Source organism: Chiloscyllium plagiosum, chromosome 1 (assembly GCF_004010195.1).
Source record: "Chiloscyllium plagiosum isolate BGI_BamShark_2017 chromosome 1, ASM401019v2, whole genome shotgun sequence".
Lineage (NCBI taxonomy): Eukaryota > Metazoa > Chordata > Chondrichthyes > Orectolobiformes > Hemiscylliidae > Chiloscyllium > Chiloscyllium plagiosum.
The window spans coordinates 83,320,625-83,338,079 of NC_057710.1; the positions used below are offsets into that span (position 1 = coordinate 83,320,625).

The 17,455-nt window shown below is 41.0% G+C and overlaps 1 protein-coding gene across 2 annotated transcripts in view; it reads left to right on the forward strand.

Annotated features, from left to right (window-relative positions):
* The window catches only part of LOC122549979 (zeta-sarcoglycan), a 972,906-nt gene that overhangs the window by 510,019 nt on the left and 445,432 nt on the right, over nucleotides 1-17,455 (forward strand). For both annotated transcript variants that reach the window (XM_043690307.1, XM_043690318.1), the window contains exon 2: nucleotides 11,875-12,069. In XM_043690307.1, coding sequence (XP_043546242.1) covers nucleotides 11,875-12,069 — 195 coding nt within the window. The remainder of the gene's footprint in view (nucleotides 1-11,874; nucleotides 12,070-17,455) is intronic.

Sequence of the window (17,455 nt, forward strand, 5' to 3'; positions counted from 1 at the left end):
AGTTCATGGAATGCCCTGTCAGTAGCAGTGGTGGACTCTCCATCTTTATGGGCATTTAAACGGGCATTGGATAGGCATATGGAGGATAGTGGGCTAGTGTAGATCCAAGTCCAAACGGGCTTGGATCGGCACAACATCGAGGGCCAAAGGGCCTGTACTGTGCTGTATTTTTCTATGTTCTATGGTCTATGTTCTATGTCCTCATGAGTGTGATAGGCAGAACAGCACTTTGACTTGATCGCAGTATCCTCTCTGTGGTGACACCTCTTGTTTATGATTCTACCATATAACTACTGTATGAAACATCTAGCTTCACTTGTAGATCAAACCTTTGAGGTATCGTACCCTTCTTGGGGTAATCTTGCTAAACAGTCAGCACTTTATTCTCAGTCAATAAAATATTGTTTCCCTTTATGTTGATATGCTTGCTGATTTCCTGATTAGTACAAAACAAAAAAAACTTCACCTTACTGCCTATTATTATGACAAATGGTTTATTCTGCTTAAACACTCTATCTTTATTAATTCTTTTTAAAATTGCACATTTTTGAGAGCAACAATGCTTTTTCTCCTTTTTGCTTGTCTTTGTTATTTTCACAGCCCATATTATTTCAATTGTGAAATGAAATAATTGTCCTGCTCCTGAGATAATTTCGTTCTCAGTACAACTATATGTTCAGTCAAAATGTTAGAGGGAATCTTTTTCAATTAATTGCAAATATTTAATCAAAAGATTGTCCTCTGGGTCAATCTTGGTTTGTTGTGATAATTAGGCAGACAGTGAATGTAGGAATGGTGCCACCTCTCAATTGAAGCTGCAAGAGGTCAGAGCCACCTTAATGTTCAGGCCTCACTAACATGAGGCCAGTGAGCTGTAATCACCAAAAGGGAATATTGAGGCAGCAAGGATGGTGTGGAAATGTATGGCTCCGACTGGGAGGTAACCAACCATATGCTGCTTTCACAGAAAAGCAATCCCAGGAAATGCCGACAAGCGCAAGCCAGAATACATTTGTGGATCAGGAGGTACAGTCTGAATAGCAAATCATTGGAGCAGCCTGCAGCAATTCTTTAAAGAACCACAATTTAGATTACTTACAGTGTGGAAACAGGCCCTTCGGCCCAACAAGTACACACTGACCCTCCAAAGAGCAACCCACCCAGACCCATTCCCCTACATTTACCCCTTCACCTAACACTATGGGCAATTTAGAATGGCCAATTCACCTAACCAGCACATCTTTGGACTGTGGGAGGAAACTGAAGCACCCAGAGGAAACCCACGCAGACACGGGGAGAATGTGCAAACTCCATACAGACAGTTGCCCGAGGCGGGAATTGAACCCTGATCTTTGGTGCTGTGAGGCAGCAGTGCTAGCCACTGTGCCACCGTGCCGCCCTTAATTGCTCCACATCAGCAACAAATAAGTGTAGAGAAATATAGAACTTAGAAATAGGATCAGGAATGGGCCATTCAGCCCTTTAAGTCTCTTCAGCCATTCAGTTTGATCAGTACCTTTCTTCTGTTTTCCATGCCCTTTGATCCCTTTGACCTTAAAACCATATCTAACTCCTTCTTGAAAACAGTCAATGTTTGGCTTCAACTGCCTTCTGTGGCAGACGAGACCACAGGCTGACCACTCTCTAGATGATGAAATTTCTTAACTGGTGGGAAGAGCATCAGTTAAGTCTTTATGTTTAGAGCAGGTTAGGATGGGAACTGGAATGGTATGTGGTTCTGCAGGAATGGGGATGCTGTGTCAAGTCTTGGAATGGGAAAGAGTGTTGTCGGCTTCCAAGGTGTGGAGGGAATGGCTTCAGGTCTGCAGTCCAAGTCCAAATGCAATATCCAGGCTTAGGATGAAATCACACAAATGCCAGGCAATAACCATCTCCAAGAAAAGATAATTGAAACTTCACCCTTTGAATTCAATAACATTATCGTCGCTGAAAAAGCTACCATCAAATATTCTGGAAGGTCCATTCACCAGAAACTGAATTGAACTAGCCATAAAACTACTGTGGCTATAAGAATAGGTTAGAAATTACAGATCCGACAGTGAGTAATTCACATCCTGACTCCACAAAGCCTGTGGAAATGTTCACTGATGATTGTGCAATGTTCAACATTCACAAATCCTCAGATGCTGAAACAGTCCATGTTCAAATACAACAAGATCGAGATAATTTCCAGACTTGTGCTGATATGTGAAAAGTAACATTCACACCACACAAACACCAGGCAATCGCCATCTCCAAAAAGAGACAACTAATCACAGCGTCTTGGTATTTAATGGCATTACCATCACTCAATCCCCCACTATCAACATCCTGGAGGTTACCATTGACCAGAAACTCAGCAAGACTCACCACGTAAATACAATGGCTACAAGAGCAAGTCAGAGGCTAGAAATACTGCAGTGAATAACTCACCTCCCAACTCACCAAAGCCTATCTATCATTGACAGGGCACAAGTCAGGAGTGTGATGGAATAATCTCCACAGCTCCAACTACACTCAAGAAGCTTGACACCACCCAGGATAAAGCAGCCCACTTGGTTAATACCAGTCAGGAGTGGATGGAATAATCTCCACAGCTCCAACTACACTCAAGAAGCTTGACACCACCCAGGATAAAGCAGCCCACTTGGTTAATACCACATCCACAGCCATCCATTCCCTACACCATTGATGCTCAGTAGCAGCAGTAAATACTATCTACAAGATGCATTGCAGAAATTCACCAAAGATTCTCAGACAGCACCTTCCAAACTCACAACCACTTTCATCTCAAAGGACAAGGGCAGCAGACACACGGGAACACCACCACCTTCAAATTCCCCTTCAAGCCACTTACCATTCTGACTTGGAAATATATTAATGTTCCTTTGGTGTTGCAGTGTCAAAATCCTGCAATTTTCTCTCCAACAGCAAATTTGGACTCACAGCAAATGGACTGCCACCTTCTCAAAGGCAACTAAGTATGAGCAATAAATGTCATTCATTGCATGCCTAAGTCAGTAAACCCCGCATCCCATGAATTATTAAAAAATAGTTATGTTTTAAATTACATTTATATACTGACCAAAAATATGATGTTTTGTTTCAGGAAATAAACACTTCTGTTTTCAATATTAACTTCTTCATGCAGTGGAGAACTGACATACTTATATCTCCACTTTGTTCTTTCCACTCATATATTAACTCTGAACTGGGAAAATGATTCAGCATAGTTTGTAGGAAGGTGCAAATATGAATGAAATGATAAAAGAAAAAGAGAGATCCTATAAAGTGGCTAAGAACAGTGGGAAATCAGAAGATTGGGAAGGATACAAAAGCAAACAGAGGATAACAAAGAGTGTAATAAGAAAGGAGAGGATCAAATATGAAGGTAGGCTAGCCAGTAATATTAGAAACAATAGTAAAAGTTTCTTTCAGTACATAAGAAACAAACGACAGGCAAAAGTAGACATTGGGCCACTTCAAACTGATGCAGGAAGCCGAGTGATGGGAGATAAGGAAATAGCAGGAGAACTTAACAAGTACTTTGCGTCAGTATTCACAGTGGAAGACATGAGTAATATCCCAAAAATTAAAGAGTGTCACGGGGCTGAGTTGAGTATGGCTGCCATTACGAAAGAGATAGTGCTAGAAAAGTTAAAAAATCTTAAAATTGATAAATCTCCTGGCCCCGATGGGATACACCCTAGAGTTCTGAGAGAGGTGGCTGAGGAAATAGCAGAGGCATTGGTTGAGATCTTTCAAGAGTCACTGGAGTCAGGAAAGGTCCCAGATGATTGGAAGATGGCTGTTGTAACCCCCTTGTTCAAGAAAGGATCAAGGCAAAAGATGGAAAATTATAGGCCAATCAGCTTAACCTCGGTTCTTGGAAAAATTCTAGAATCCACCATTAAGGATGAGGTTTCTAAATTCTTGGAAGAGCAGAGTCTGATTAGAACAAGTCAACATGGAGTTAGTAAAGGGAGGACAGGCCTGACAAACCTGTTGGAATTTTTTGAAGAGGTAACAAGTAGGTTAGACCAGGGAAACCCAGTGGATGTGGTATATCTAGACTTTCAAAAGGCCTTTGATAAGCTGCCACACGGGAGGCTGCTGAGCAAGATGAGGGCCCATGGTGTTCGAGGTGAGCAGCTGGGATGGATTGAGGATTGGCTGTCTAACAGAAGACAGAGAGTTGGGATAAAAAGTTCTTTTTCAGAATGGCAGCCGGTGACGAGCGGTGTCCCGCAGGGTTCGGTGCTGGGGCCACAGCTGTTCACATTATATATTAATGATTTGGATGAGGGAACCGGGGCCATTCTAGCGAAGTTTGCCGATGATACGAAGTTAGGTGGACAGGCAGGTAGTACTGAGGAAGTGGGGAGGCTACAGAAGGATCTAGACAGGTTGGGAGAGTGGTCCAGGAAATGGCTGATGGAATTTAACGTGAGCAAGTGCGAGGTCTTGCACTTTGGCAAAAAGAATAAAAGCATAGACTACTTTCTAAATGGTGAGAAAATTAATAAAGCCAAAGCACAAAGGGATCTGGGAGTCCTAGTCGAGGATTCTCTAAAGGTAAACATGCAGGTTGAGTCCATGATTAAGAAAGCGAATGCAATGTTGTCTCTTATCTCAAGAGGGTTGGAATATAAAAACAGAGATGTACTACTAAGACTTTATAAACCTCTGGTTAGGCCCCATTTGGAGTACTGTGTCCAGTTTTGGTCCCCACACCTCAGGAAGGACATACTGGCACTGGAACGTGTCCAGCGGAGATTCACACGGATGATCCCTGGAATGACAGGTCTAACATATGAAGAACGGCTGAGGATACTGGGATTGTATTCGTTGGAGCTTAGAAGATTAAGGGGAGACTTAATAGAGACGTACAAAATAATACATGGCTTGGAAAAGGTGAATGCTAGGAAATTGTTTCAGTTAAACGAGGAGACTAGGACCCGTGGACACAGCCTTAGAATTAGAGGGAGTCATTTCAGAACAGAAATGCGGAGACATTTCTTCAGCCAGAGAGTGGTGGGCCTGTGGAATTCATTGCCACGGAGTGCAGTGGAAGCCGGGACGCTAAATGTCTTCAAGGCCGAGATTGATAGATTCTTGTTGTCTAGAGGAATTAAGGGCTACGGGGAGAACGCTGGTAAGTGGAGCTGAAATGCGCATCAGCCATGATTGAATGGCGGAGTGGACTCGATGGGCCGAATGGCCTTACTTCCACTCCTATGTCTTATGGTCTTATGGTCTTATGGTCTTATTAAAAAAAGTGAGAAAATAATCCACGTAGGGAATCAATTCTGCTCAAAAATAGCAATCTGAGGATGTACTGATATTCATTTGAATTTTAAGGATTGACTACAAATGTTTCCACCGGCGATATCATGGAATGCTCAAATATTGAATAGGGATAATTGAATTTTTAGTTGGTTGGAAAGGTGATTAAAGACAAATAGCATGGAGTTCGCTGAAAATGAGGACGGGCTTCCAAAAGGTTTGAGAGTGATGCATTACTCACTCTCAAACATAGGACAAGAAAAATAGACTAGATTGGCAGAGAAAGAAGAGGAAGGAAACAAGAAAAGTAGCAGAATGCCATGGATAAACCACCACAGCCACTGGATGTTTTCACCTTCACTAACAACCTTCAGGCTAATGACAGGTGGTGAGAGAATCAGCACCAGGAAATAAGCTACTGATCCTTGTCCTGAACAATCTGCTCATAGCTGTCCATGAACAATAGGTAAGAGCAGCTACTTAAAGTCCAGGAGATTATTACAGCTGGGGTTGGGAGGGGGGGGGGGTGTTCACAAATAATTATGTTTTTTTTTTCTTTTGTATTTCATGCGATTTGGCCATTGGTGGAAAGGTCAGCATTTTGTTGCCCACTCTAATTGTCCTCGAATGGAGTGACAATATGAAACAAGTTACAAAGCCTGTTCATTGTTAACAACATTGTTATAAACCAAAACAGAAAATATCCTGCTCAAAAGGGCATTAGAAGGCACTTTTTTTTGTTTAGGACAATCAATGTTAGTTTCATTTACTATTACTGGGACTAACTTTCAATCTCCAATTTTTATTTATTTGAAATTAAATGCCACCATCAACTATGGAGGAATTTGAACCTATGCCAGCAGAATATCAGCCTGGCTAATGCCCGAAACGTCGATTCTCCTGTTCCCTGGATGCTGCCTGACCTGCTGCGCTTTTCCAGCAACACATTTCCATGTTTGGACTACTGGCCCAGGAACATTACAACTGCACTGCTGTCTCTGCTTCCTATGTTGACATCTGTCTGACTCATTTTCTAACATAAGGAGAACAATCCTTATTTGTTGAAGAGGATGGAAGACCATGTTAGGACTTGCACCAAGTATAATTCAAAGTGAAGTCACTTTGTGAACTGATAATACAAATACCTGTGACATAAGAGTGAAAGCAGCAAGTTCTAGATGTAGCTATGTTGTAAGTCAGGTTAATGTTCTGCAATGCTGTCATACTTAATCATGAACAGTGGCAGAAATTAACAGAAATTAAGCATTTAATGTCAGGAGGAATGTCCATGAATGCAAAGGACAGGGCAAACATTGCTAGCTAGAATAGATGATGTTTCTTGGCCTCCTCTGAGGATTCAATTACACAGACATCAATCTTAAGTCAATTCAGTTTTCTCCACATGATGTCAATAAGCAACTGGGCCAGAATTTGATTGGACTAATAGAGATCCCACCTACCGTTTGGAAACTGATGGAGAAAGTCCAGCAGTTCAGTCGGGAAGGCTCAATTGTATTACTTGCCATTCAGGCACTTCAGTGATCATAGCCAGGCTTCCCTGCATTTGAAATCTCCATCACTGGCTACCAGCAAAAACGAGTGGAGTGTTGTTTGCAAGTAGAATGGAGTATAAAAGTCAGACTGAATGAGGTATATTATAGGACTAGAAGCAGTTCAGAGATGCTTTCCTCAACTGGTCCCTGCGATGAGTGTTTGTCTTTTGAGGAAAAGTTAAGTCTGTTTTGCCTGTACTTATTTGCATTCAGAAGAATGAAAGATTATTTTATTGAAACAAGTAAGATTCTGAGTGGATCTGACAGGGTTGGTGCAAGAGGGACATTTCTCCTTTAGGGGAAATCTGGATGGAGGAGCCAGACATTAACAATATTATGTCCCCCACTTAAGATGGAGATGAGGAAGAACATTTCTTCTCTGAGCTCAGAATTCTGATGTTAGATTTCATAATTCCCTTCTCCAGAGAGGAGTGAAGGCAGGGTTACTGAATACAATTCAAGGCTGAGTTAGATGGACTTTTGATTGATAAAACATTCAAGGATTATAAGGGATGGGCAATCAAGTGGAGCTAAGGCCACAGTCAGATCATTTATGACCTTGATGAGTGGTGAAACAAGCTCAAGGGCCCAAAATGGCCTACCCCTGCATTTATTTCTTATGATTTTATGATCCAGGTCAAAGTGACTTGTGAAATTTATGTTGGCATAAATATCCAATCAAACACCCAGCAATGTATGTGTCTACTGTGTGAAATATCTACAGGATCCATCGCATCAACATGTCAAAGCTTTTCTGGCTACATTTCTGAATCTCTCAGCTTCCACAGGGACACGTGCAACAAATCATGGGAACGCCTCACTTTCAGGTGCGCCCTCATACAAGGCTGATTCAGGCTGTAGCTGGGTCAAAGTCATGGAATTTCCCAGCATTGTGTAAGCACACACAGTGTCATGCTTGAAAAATAGGACCACCACCTCATTGCAAACATAACACCCTACCCCCAAAGGACTCCCTCTCTGTCTCTTGAGCACTGAAAAATCCTACGCATTATTACAGTTGAGTATCATGCACTTAAGTTTCATGACAACTATTTGAAAGGGATACAGAAAACAAATAGATTTGTGTTTTTAGTAACTGAATTTACTACTGATGAAAAATTATACAACCTCAGAAAACTATCTATGTGGCTCCTATTTTATACCAAGATGAGGAAATTTGTAGTTGGCTTATTATAGCTGATGGTGATAAAGAAATAAATCAAATGTAAATTCTTCAAACAAAGTATAATTTGAATTATTTCAAAAGCGAAAAAATGGAGAGATTTTTCAAACAGGTAAAATAGGTTAGTGCATTGACAAAATTTCGGTGTGTTGAATAATTACCATAAATTTGCATAATTTGATCTATTTTAGTAATACTATAGGCATTAAATGTTAAAATTAATCTTTCTATGAATTATCAGACTGTAAACCTATCCAACTCCAAAACAGTTGATGTGAATGTAATGTAAATGTCGGAAGAAACGTTGGTAAATAAGACAAAATGCAAGATAATAAAAAAAAAGATTAATTAAGCAATTAATTCCTCTATGAATGAAATGAACAACAAAAACAAAAGTTGAGATGAACTCAAAACTGCTTGGTTTTGAATTTGACTTAAAGAAGTAGCCAATACCTTTAAGCCAATGAATAAACCTGCAATTTCAAACTATTGAGGGGCGAGAAAAAAAGAATGGCATGAATCATTCTAAAATTTACTCAATTTCATTTAAGTTGTGGCTGAAATAAAATTCATACATGGTCCATGCACATGAACACCAAATAATACAATTAATTTAATCAGCTGAAAATATGTAATATAAATAATGTGGATATATTGATAATTGTGGATATAGTCCATATTGATATATTCATTGCTAGACTTTAGCATTTTAAAATAAATTGCACTTTAATAACAGGAAATCAGGTATTAGAAGCAGATAAACATGTCCGCTTAGTGGAATTATTACATCACAAATTGGAAGCAGATGAAACTAACAAGTTAGGAAATGTCACTGTATATCCCTAATCTTATGGATCGTTTCCCAGTAAATTGAGCTCATTTTGTATTTGGAACATTTCAATTAAATTTTACACAGACAGGAGGTGAAAGGTTCAGAACATTTTATCCTTTTTCTACTTTTTGATAAGATCCATCATAGCCCAAGGTTATGCCAGAAAGTAACTTGTTGTAATTATGACCTCCTCAATATTCATTCCCAATTGCTCCTTTTTTTAACTTCATCTCAAGGTTTGTATGTTTTCAAGCCATGCACTACAAAAAAATGACATTACTCGCAAAATATCCTTGACTAAGGTATAAAATGACAAGAGCATTATGGTGTTAAAATGGCTGCCCATGTGGTTAAGTGACTTTTGTGCATAAATTTGATTGATTTGATTTATTTTTGTCACCTGTACCAATACACAGTGAAATGTATTGTTTTGTGTGTTAACCAAAGAAATCATACCTTGCATAAGCTCATCAAGATAATCGAACAGAATGCAGAATGTAGTGTTACAACTGCAGAGAAGGTGCAGAGAAAGGTCAACCCTAATATAGGAGAGGTCCATTCATAAGTCTGATAACAGTGAGGAAGAGGCTGTTCTTAAACTTGTTGGTGTGTTTTTTCAAACTTTAGATTAGATTACATTACAGCGTGGAAACAGGCCCTTCGGCCCAACAAGTCCACACCGACCCACCCACGGTATCTTCTGATTGATGGAAGAGGCTGGAAGAAAGTATAACTGGGGTAGGAAGGGTCATTGATTATGTTGGCTGGTTTCCCGAGGCAACGTGAAGTGTAAATTGAATCAATAGAAGAAAGGCTGGTTTCCATGATGGACTGGGCTACATTCATAATTCTCTGTAAGTTACCATACTAAGCTGTGATGTATCTACCTAGGATGCTTTCTATAATGCATCTATAAAAATTGGTAAGAGTCATGCCAAAGTTCCTTAGCTTTCTGAGGATGTAGATGTGTTGAGTGCACTTTCTCAACTGCAGTTTTGACATGAATAGACCAGAACAGATCGTTGGTAATATTTGCTCCTCGCAACTTGAAGCTCTCAACCACTTCCACCTCAGCATTATTGATACAGACAGGGATGTGTCCTCCACTCTATTTCCTGAAGTCAATGACCAGCTTCTTCATTTTGCTGACATTGAGGGAGAGATTGTTATCTTTACATCATGCCAATAACCTGTCTATCTTTTTCCTGCACTCTATCTTGTTGTATTTTGAGATCCAACCCACTACAGTGGTGTCATCAATAAATTTTTAAATGGAGTTAGAGCTGAATTTGGCCAAACAGTCATGCATGTATAAGGAGTATAGTAAGCATGTATCCTTGCTGGGCACTGTTGTTGAGGATTATTGTTGAGGTGTTGTCACCTCTCCTTACTGATTGTAGTCTGTGGGTCAGGAAGTTGAGGATCCAGTTGTAGAACAGGGAGCAGAGTCCTAGGTCTCAAAGTTTGGTGAAGATATTTGTTAGAATTATGGTGTTGAAGGCATATCTAAAGTCAATTATCAGAAATCTGATGCTTGGTGTCCTTGTTATCCAAAAGTTCCAGGGATGAGTGTAGGGCCAGGGAAACGGTATCTGCTGTGGATCTATTGTGACAGCAGGCAAATTGAAATGGATCAAGGCAAATCTGGGAGGCTGGAGTTGATGTGTGCTATTACAAACATCTCAAAGCACTTCATAATGATAAATTATCTCAAGTCTTTGGAACCTTCAGTGTTACCCTAAATCCATGAGACTTGGGAGCATAGTAGGTCAGTGAGCCAATTGAATCTTCTTCACCATTCAGTGAAATCACAGCTGACCTGAGAATGCTCAATTCCAATTTCATGCATTTTCCCCACAACCTTTGATTCCTCTAATGATTAAAATCTAACTATCTCCATCTCAAATAAGCTAAATGACCCAGCATCTGCAGTAAAGAATTCAACAGCTCAGTCCTTACTGAGAGAAATAAAATGCCTCCTCCTCATCTCTGTCTTAAATGGGTGATTGCTCCTCTAAGATTATAGCTTTTAGTCTTAGACTCTCCAAACGAGGGAAACAATCTCTCTGTATCTATCTGATCAAGCCTCCAAGAACTTTTTATGTTTGGATATCTCTCCTCTCATTTCTCTAAACTTCAATAACTACATGCCCAACCTGCTCAATGACGCCTCATAATGAAATCCCTCCATACCTGGAATTAACTGAGCAAACCTTCTCTGTACTACCTTCAGTGTCAGTATATCTTTCCCTAAGTAAGGGAACAAAAACTGTTCACAACATCGTAACCATCTATCCCTTCTGCTTTCAACAGCATAAGCTCCATCACTTTTTCCAGCTACCTTCAGTTCTAAATAAGTAATATTGAACTCAAAGTGTTACAATTTGTTGTTCTCTCCACAGCTGCTGTCAGACCTGTTGAGTTTCTCCAGCTCTTCCTGTTTTATTTCACTTCAAACTCTGCTATAATTTAATATTATTGCTTAATTTATTCTCTCACTTTGATATCTGTTTTTGTATGTGTGAACATGATTGTGTTTGTACGCATGAAATTTTGAATATTTCATTATTTTACTTAGACTAGATTCGTTTTAAGAATTACAGTCATCTTGTTGAAAGGTTAAGGAAAGCTGTGTTTTTTTTTAACTGTCCTACCATGTAACCTGTAAAATTCTCATTAAATTTGCAAGGATATTTTGTTAAAAAAAGACTACTGCTGTCAAAAAGGAATGGGAAAAGAGGACAGCCATCCTAAGCCTCCTCGTATCATCATGACATATTTTGTCAATTTCTATAGATTGTCAGGAGATGCATTGCAAATATGTGAAGTTCTTTTCTTCTCGAACTACAAATCTGTACTCTTGTTGTGCTATTTCATAATTAACTCCAAACCTATTTAAACTCCAGTGCATATCAGTAAACAACTCTGCACCTGCCTTCATAATATATCTATAATTTAGAATTAAGTTGCTGTCATTTAGTAATCATATGATTGAGTGACAATATTGTTTTTGTTTTCAGATGACAAGGGAACAATATATCTTGGCAGCACAACATAACAACCTACAGAGACCTGAAAATCAACAAGTTTATCAAGTAGGAATTTATGGTTGGCGAAAGCGGTGGCTATACTTTTTTGTGCTCCTCCTAATGGTGACAATGATTGTCAATCTTGCATTGACAATATGGATATTGAAAGTAATGAAATTCTCTGTGGTAAGTGCCTGTTGACTCAAGGCTTTAGGTTTTTTCTGTTTCGAATAGCAGCTTTAGTGAAAAACCCTTGAGGATATGTATAGTACATTGGTAACTGACAATGGTCCTCAGCCATACATTTCTGTAGATCGCCAATATTTTAACAAGGTTTAGAAATGAAAATTAAAGTTTATGCTACACTTATTATTTAGCTTTAAATGACAGGCATCCCCTTAAGCATGCAAAGGGGAGATCTGATTTAGTAATTGCATAGTAATTTACCTGTGCTATCTCAAGAAAATCTCTTTCATAATTGCATCTATATCTTCAAGCATAGCTATCAATATTCAATTTACTCTAAAATTGTTTTTGTCCTCATGTTATTGGAAATGATTTCTTATACTTGGCGGCAATTCTCGGATATATGACCATACTTAGCTGTGGTAGCTGCGATTTTGCAATCATTTCCATTCATTTGGAGCTGCTTAAAGCTATTACAGTTATTAAAATGTAAGCTATTGAAAATCTAACAGAGAGGCCATTCTATGTAACATTGACAAGGAATATTTTAAAACCACCTCTGTCTGGTTAGAACTGTGCAGGTGGTTGGGAAAGGTTAAGACTGCAGGGGTGGAACTGAAAATTGCATCAAGTACCATCCTCTTCACAGCAACATTCATCTTATTTAATCTGAAATAGCTGCCCATTGAGACACAATTTTACTAGCTTTTGACCATTAGCCCATCAATTCCTTCCCTGATTTAAAGTCAGGAATGGTGAAGGATGCTAACATTCCAAAAATATTACACTGTACATGCTATTGCCTTTGTAATATTAAAACACAGCATTGGAAACAATGAAGTAGAACTAACATCATGTGACTGTTCAAATGACATCTTGAGTAGATTGTCAAACTAAGTAGAGAATGTAATTTTACCAAGACATTTGACAACCAAGTGTAATTTAGACAACTGCAGGCAGCCAAAGCCTGCAGTAATGGGCTAATTTGTGATACGAATCATTAATTAAATGTTAGCTGCATATTCTGCTTTGAAGAAATTTGCTTTGTACATTACTGGAGCTAGTGATTGGACTATTCACTCTGTTTCATGTTTGAACATGGTTTATTTTTGAAAGAGGGTTTTCTTTAATACAAACTATACACATTATTTAGTTGAATTAATTAAGTTTGCCTTGTGCTGGTGATGAATAAAGTATCCCACAGTATACCCAAAATATATTTTTGGCTTTTCTTATTAATTTATAGGAGGTGGACATCACTGGCTGGGCCAGCATTAAAGCCCATCCTAAGTTGTCTTACAGAAGATGCTGGCTTGCCTTCTTGAATCACTGCTGTCCATTTGCTACAAGGAGATCTTCAATAACATTAGGGAGAGAGTTCCAAAATTTTGCCCTTCAACAGTTAAAAAATAATGATACATTTCCAAGTCAGGATGCTGAGCAACTTGGAGGAAAGCTTATAACTGGTGATGTTTGCATGTATCTGCTGCCCTGTCCTTCTCGATGAGAGTGATCATGGGTTTGGAAGATGCTGTCTCAGGAACCTTAGTAAATTTCTACATTGTACCTTATGGGTGACACACACTGCTGCTACTAAGCCTAACTGTGCTGAGAGTGGACACTTATGGATGCTTTGCTCAGGCTAATATCGAACTTCTTTGCTGTTGGAGTTGCATTCATCCAGACAAGTGAATAAGTTATGACTCCTGACTTGTGCCTTATAGATATGGACAGGCCTTGCAAAAGTGAGTTATTCAATGAAAGGTCCTTTGCTCTGACCTGCAATTATCCCATTTTCTGGTGTAGAGTGGTGCTGGAAATGCACAGCAGTTCAGGCAGCATCCAAGGAGCAGGAAAATCGACGTTTCGGGCAAAAGCTCTTCATCAGGAATACAGGCAGAGTGCCTGAAGGGTGGAGAGACAAATGAGAGGAGGGTGGCGGTGGGGAGAAACTAGCATAGAGTACAATAGGTGAGTGGGGGTGGGGATGAAGATGATAGGTCAGGGAGGAAGGTGGGGCAAGGTAGCAAAGAGTACGGTGAAGGAGGCCCAGGACCTCCATGTCCTTGGCTGAGTGGGAGGGGGAGTTGAAATGTTGGGCCACAGGGCAGTGTGGTTGATTGGTGCGGGTGTCCCAGAGATGTTCCCTAAAGCACTCTGCTAGGTGGCGTCCAGTCTCCCCAATGTAGAGGAGACCGCATCGGGAGCAATGGATACAATAAATGATTTTGGTGGATATGCAGGTAAAACTTTGATGGATGTGGAAGGCTCCTTTAGGGTCTTGGATGGAGGTGAGGGAGGAGACGTGGGCGCAGGTTTTGCAATTCCTGCGGTGGCAGGGGAAGGTGCCAGGACGGGAGGGTGGGTTGTTGGGGCGGGTGGACCTGACCAAGTAGTCATGGAGGGAACAGTCTTTGCGGAAGGTAGAAAGGGGTGGGGAGGGAAATATATCCCCGGTGGTGGGGTCCGTTTGGAGGTGGCGAAAATGTCGGCGGATGATTTGGTTTATGTGAAGGTTAGTAGGGTGGAAGGTGAGCACCAGGGGCGTTCTGTCCTTGTTATGGTTGGATTGGTGGGGTCTGAGGGCGGAGGTGCGGGATGTGGACGAGATGCGTTGGAGGGTATCTTTATACATGTGGGAAGGGAAATTGCAGTCTCTAAAGAAGGAGGCCATCTGGTGTGTTCTGTGGTGGAACTGGTCCTTCTGGGAGCAGATACGGTGGAGGCGGAGAAATTGGGAATACGGGATGGCATTTTTGCAGGAGGTGGGGTGGGAAGAGGTGTAATCCAGGTAGCTGTGGGAGTCGGTGGGTTTGTAAAATTCCTCCGCCTCTGCCGTATCTGGTGGGGGGCAGGTAGAAGAGGTAAGGATTAAGAGATAGGTAACTGGGGATAGAGCCCAAAGAGAGAGAAAAACAGTTGGACAAAGGAGTGGATAACAATCTGACTAGGAGGATGAATAGCTGTTAATGGGGACTGTGAGTAACTAAAAGTGGGTTGTGTGTAATAGCAGACTATGTGATCACAAGGCTTGGTGTGTGGGGATGGGGGCTAGGACATTGGAGAGTTCAAGCCCTAAAGTTATTGAACACTATATTGAGTCCAAAAGGCTGCAGGGTTCCAAGGCGGAATATGAGGTGCTGTTCTTTTCGCTTGTGCTGAGCTTCGCTTGAACACTGCAGCAAGTCTGAGACAGAGATATTGACCAGGGAACAGGGTGGTGTGTTGAAGTGGCGGGCAACTGGAAGCTCAGGGTCATTTTGCAGGTAGAACACAAATATTCTCTGAAGCAGTCACCCAGTCTATGGTTCATTTCCCCAATGTAGAGGAGACTACATTGTGAAAAGCGAATGCAGGAGACTAGATTGTGTGAAATGCAGGCAAAGTACTGCTTCATCTGGAAGGTTTGGATCCTTGGATACTGAGGAAGAACGAGGTTAAATGGACTGGTGTTACACTACAACGGTTTCAGGGGAAGGTGCCATGGGGCTGTGGAGTGGATGTTGGAAGTGAAGGAAGAGGGAACGGTCCCTGCAGAAGGCAGATGAGGAAGCAGGGTGCAACATCTCTGATTCTATTTCTGGAGATAAACTGGCGATTAATATCCGTTATAAACCCACCAACTCCCACAACTACCTGGACTACACATCCTCTCACCCAGCTTCCTGTAAAGATTCTATTCCATTCTCCCAGTTCCTCGTTCGCTGTCACATTTGTTCTGATGATGCCAACTTTGATAAGGCATCCTCTGAAATGTCCACCTTCTTCCTCAAGCGAGGATTCCCCAGCACCATCATTGACAGGGTCCTCAGCTGGGTCTGACCCATCTCCCACACTTCCGCCCTCACTCCCCTCTTCGCTTCCTCAACAGCAATAGGGTTCCCCTTGTCCTTACCTACCATCCCACCAGCAACCACATTCAGACGATCATCAGCCGCCATTTCTGCTAGTTCCAGGGAGATGCCACCATCAGATACATATTCCCCTCCCCTCCCTTGTCTGCCTTCTGCAGAGGCCATTCCTTGGGGGTCACCTTGGTCCACTCTTCCTTCACTCCCAAAACATGCCCCACGATCCCAAAACACCTTACCCTTAGAAGGTTTAACACATACCTATTTCCCTCCTTCTTTCTCAGTAACCAAGAGCCCAAACATCCTTCCAGGTGAAGCAGCACTTTACCTGCACTTCACACAATCTCGTCTACTGCATTCACTGCTCACAATGTGGTCTCCTCTACATTGGGGAAACAAAGCATAGACTGAGTGACCACTTTGCAGAACACCTACATTCTGCCCAAAATAAAAACCTTGAGCTTCCAGTTGCTGGCCACTTCAACACACCACCCTGTTCCCTGGCCAATGGAGTATAGTGTCTCCATTAACAGCTATTCACCCTCCTAGTAAGAGTGTTATCCACTCCTTTGTCTGTCCAACTGCTCTTCTCTCTCTTTGGGCTCTATCCATAGTCATCTCTTGTTTACTCCTTACCCCCTCCTACCAATTTATCTTCTGCATAAAAAAAAACAGCATTTTCCTAGCTACCATCAGTTCTGAGAAAGGGTCACTGGGCCCAAAGCATTAACTTTGATTTTTCGCCACAGATGCTGCCAGACCTGCTGAGCTTTTCCAGCAATTTCTGTTTTTGGTTCTTGACTTACAGCATCCACAGTTCTATCGATTTTTATTTGGATATTGTCCAGATCTTATTGCACTTGGACGTGGACTGCTTCAGTATCTGAGGGATCAGTATCTGAGGAATCAAGATGTTATTGAACATTGTGCAATCCTTGATGAAAATATCCACTTCTGACCTTGTGATGGATGATCACTGATGAAGCAGCTGAAAATATTTGGGCCTTGGATACTACCCTGACGATGATGATGCCCTCAAGCTGAGATGACTGGCCTCCAACAACTACAAGCAGGTTCTTTTGTGCCAGAGAGTTATCTTCCTCATCTCATTGCCTCTAGTTTTGCAAGGGCTCCTTGATGCTACATTCAGTCAAATGCAGCCTTGACATTAAGGACAGTCACTATTACCTCTGGAATTTAGCTCTTTTGTTAATGTTTGAACCAAGGCTGTAATGAGGTCAGCAGCTGAGTTGCCCTGGCAGAACCCAAACTAAGCATCAATGAGCAAATTATTGCTACACTCGTGCTGCTTGATAGGCATCTTTCATCATTTAATTGATTAACATTTATCCTTGATTTTAAATTAATTGTTTTTAATTTTTCTGGACAGCGTGCCTGAAATTGTGACCCAACAAATGAAGGGCTTATGCACTAGTTTACTTTTACTGATACTGCAGAAGCTATCACTATTTTTCATTTTCTTTGGTTTGAAACTGTGAGTTGAGGTTTAGAGTTGAAAGTTTGATAGCAATTTG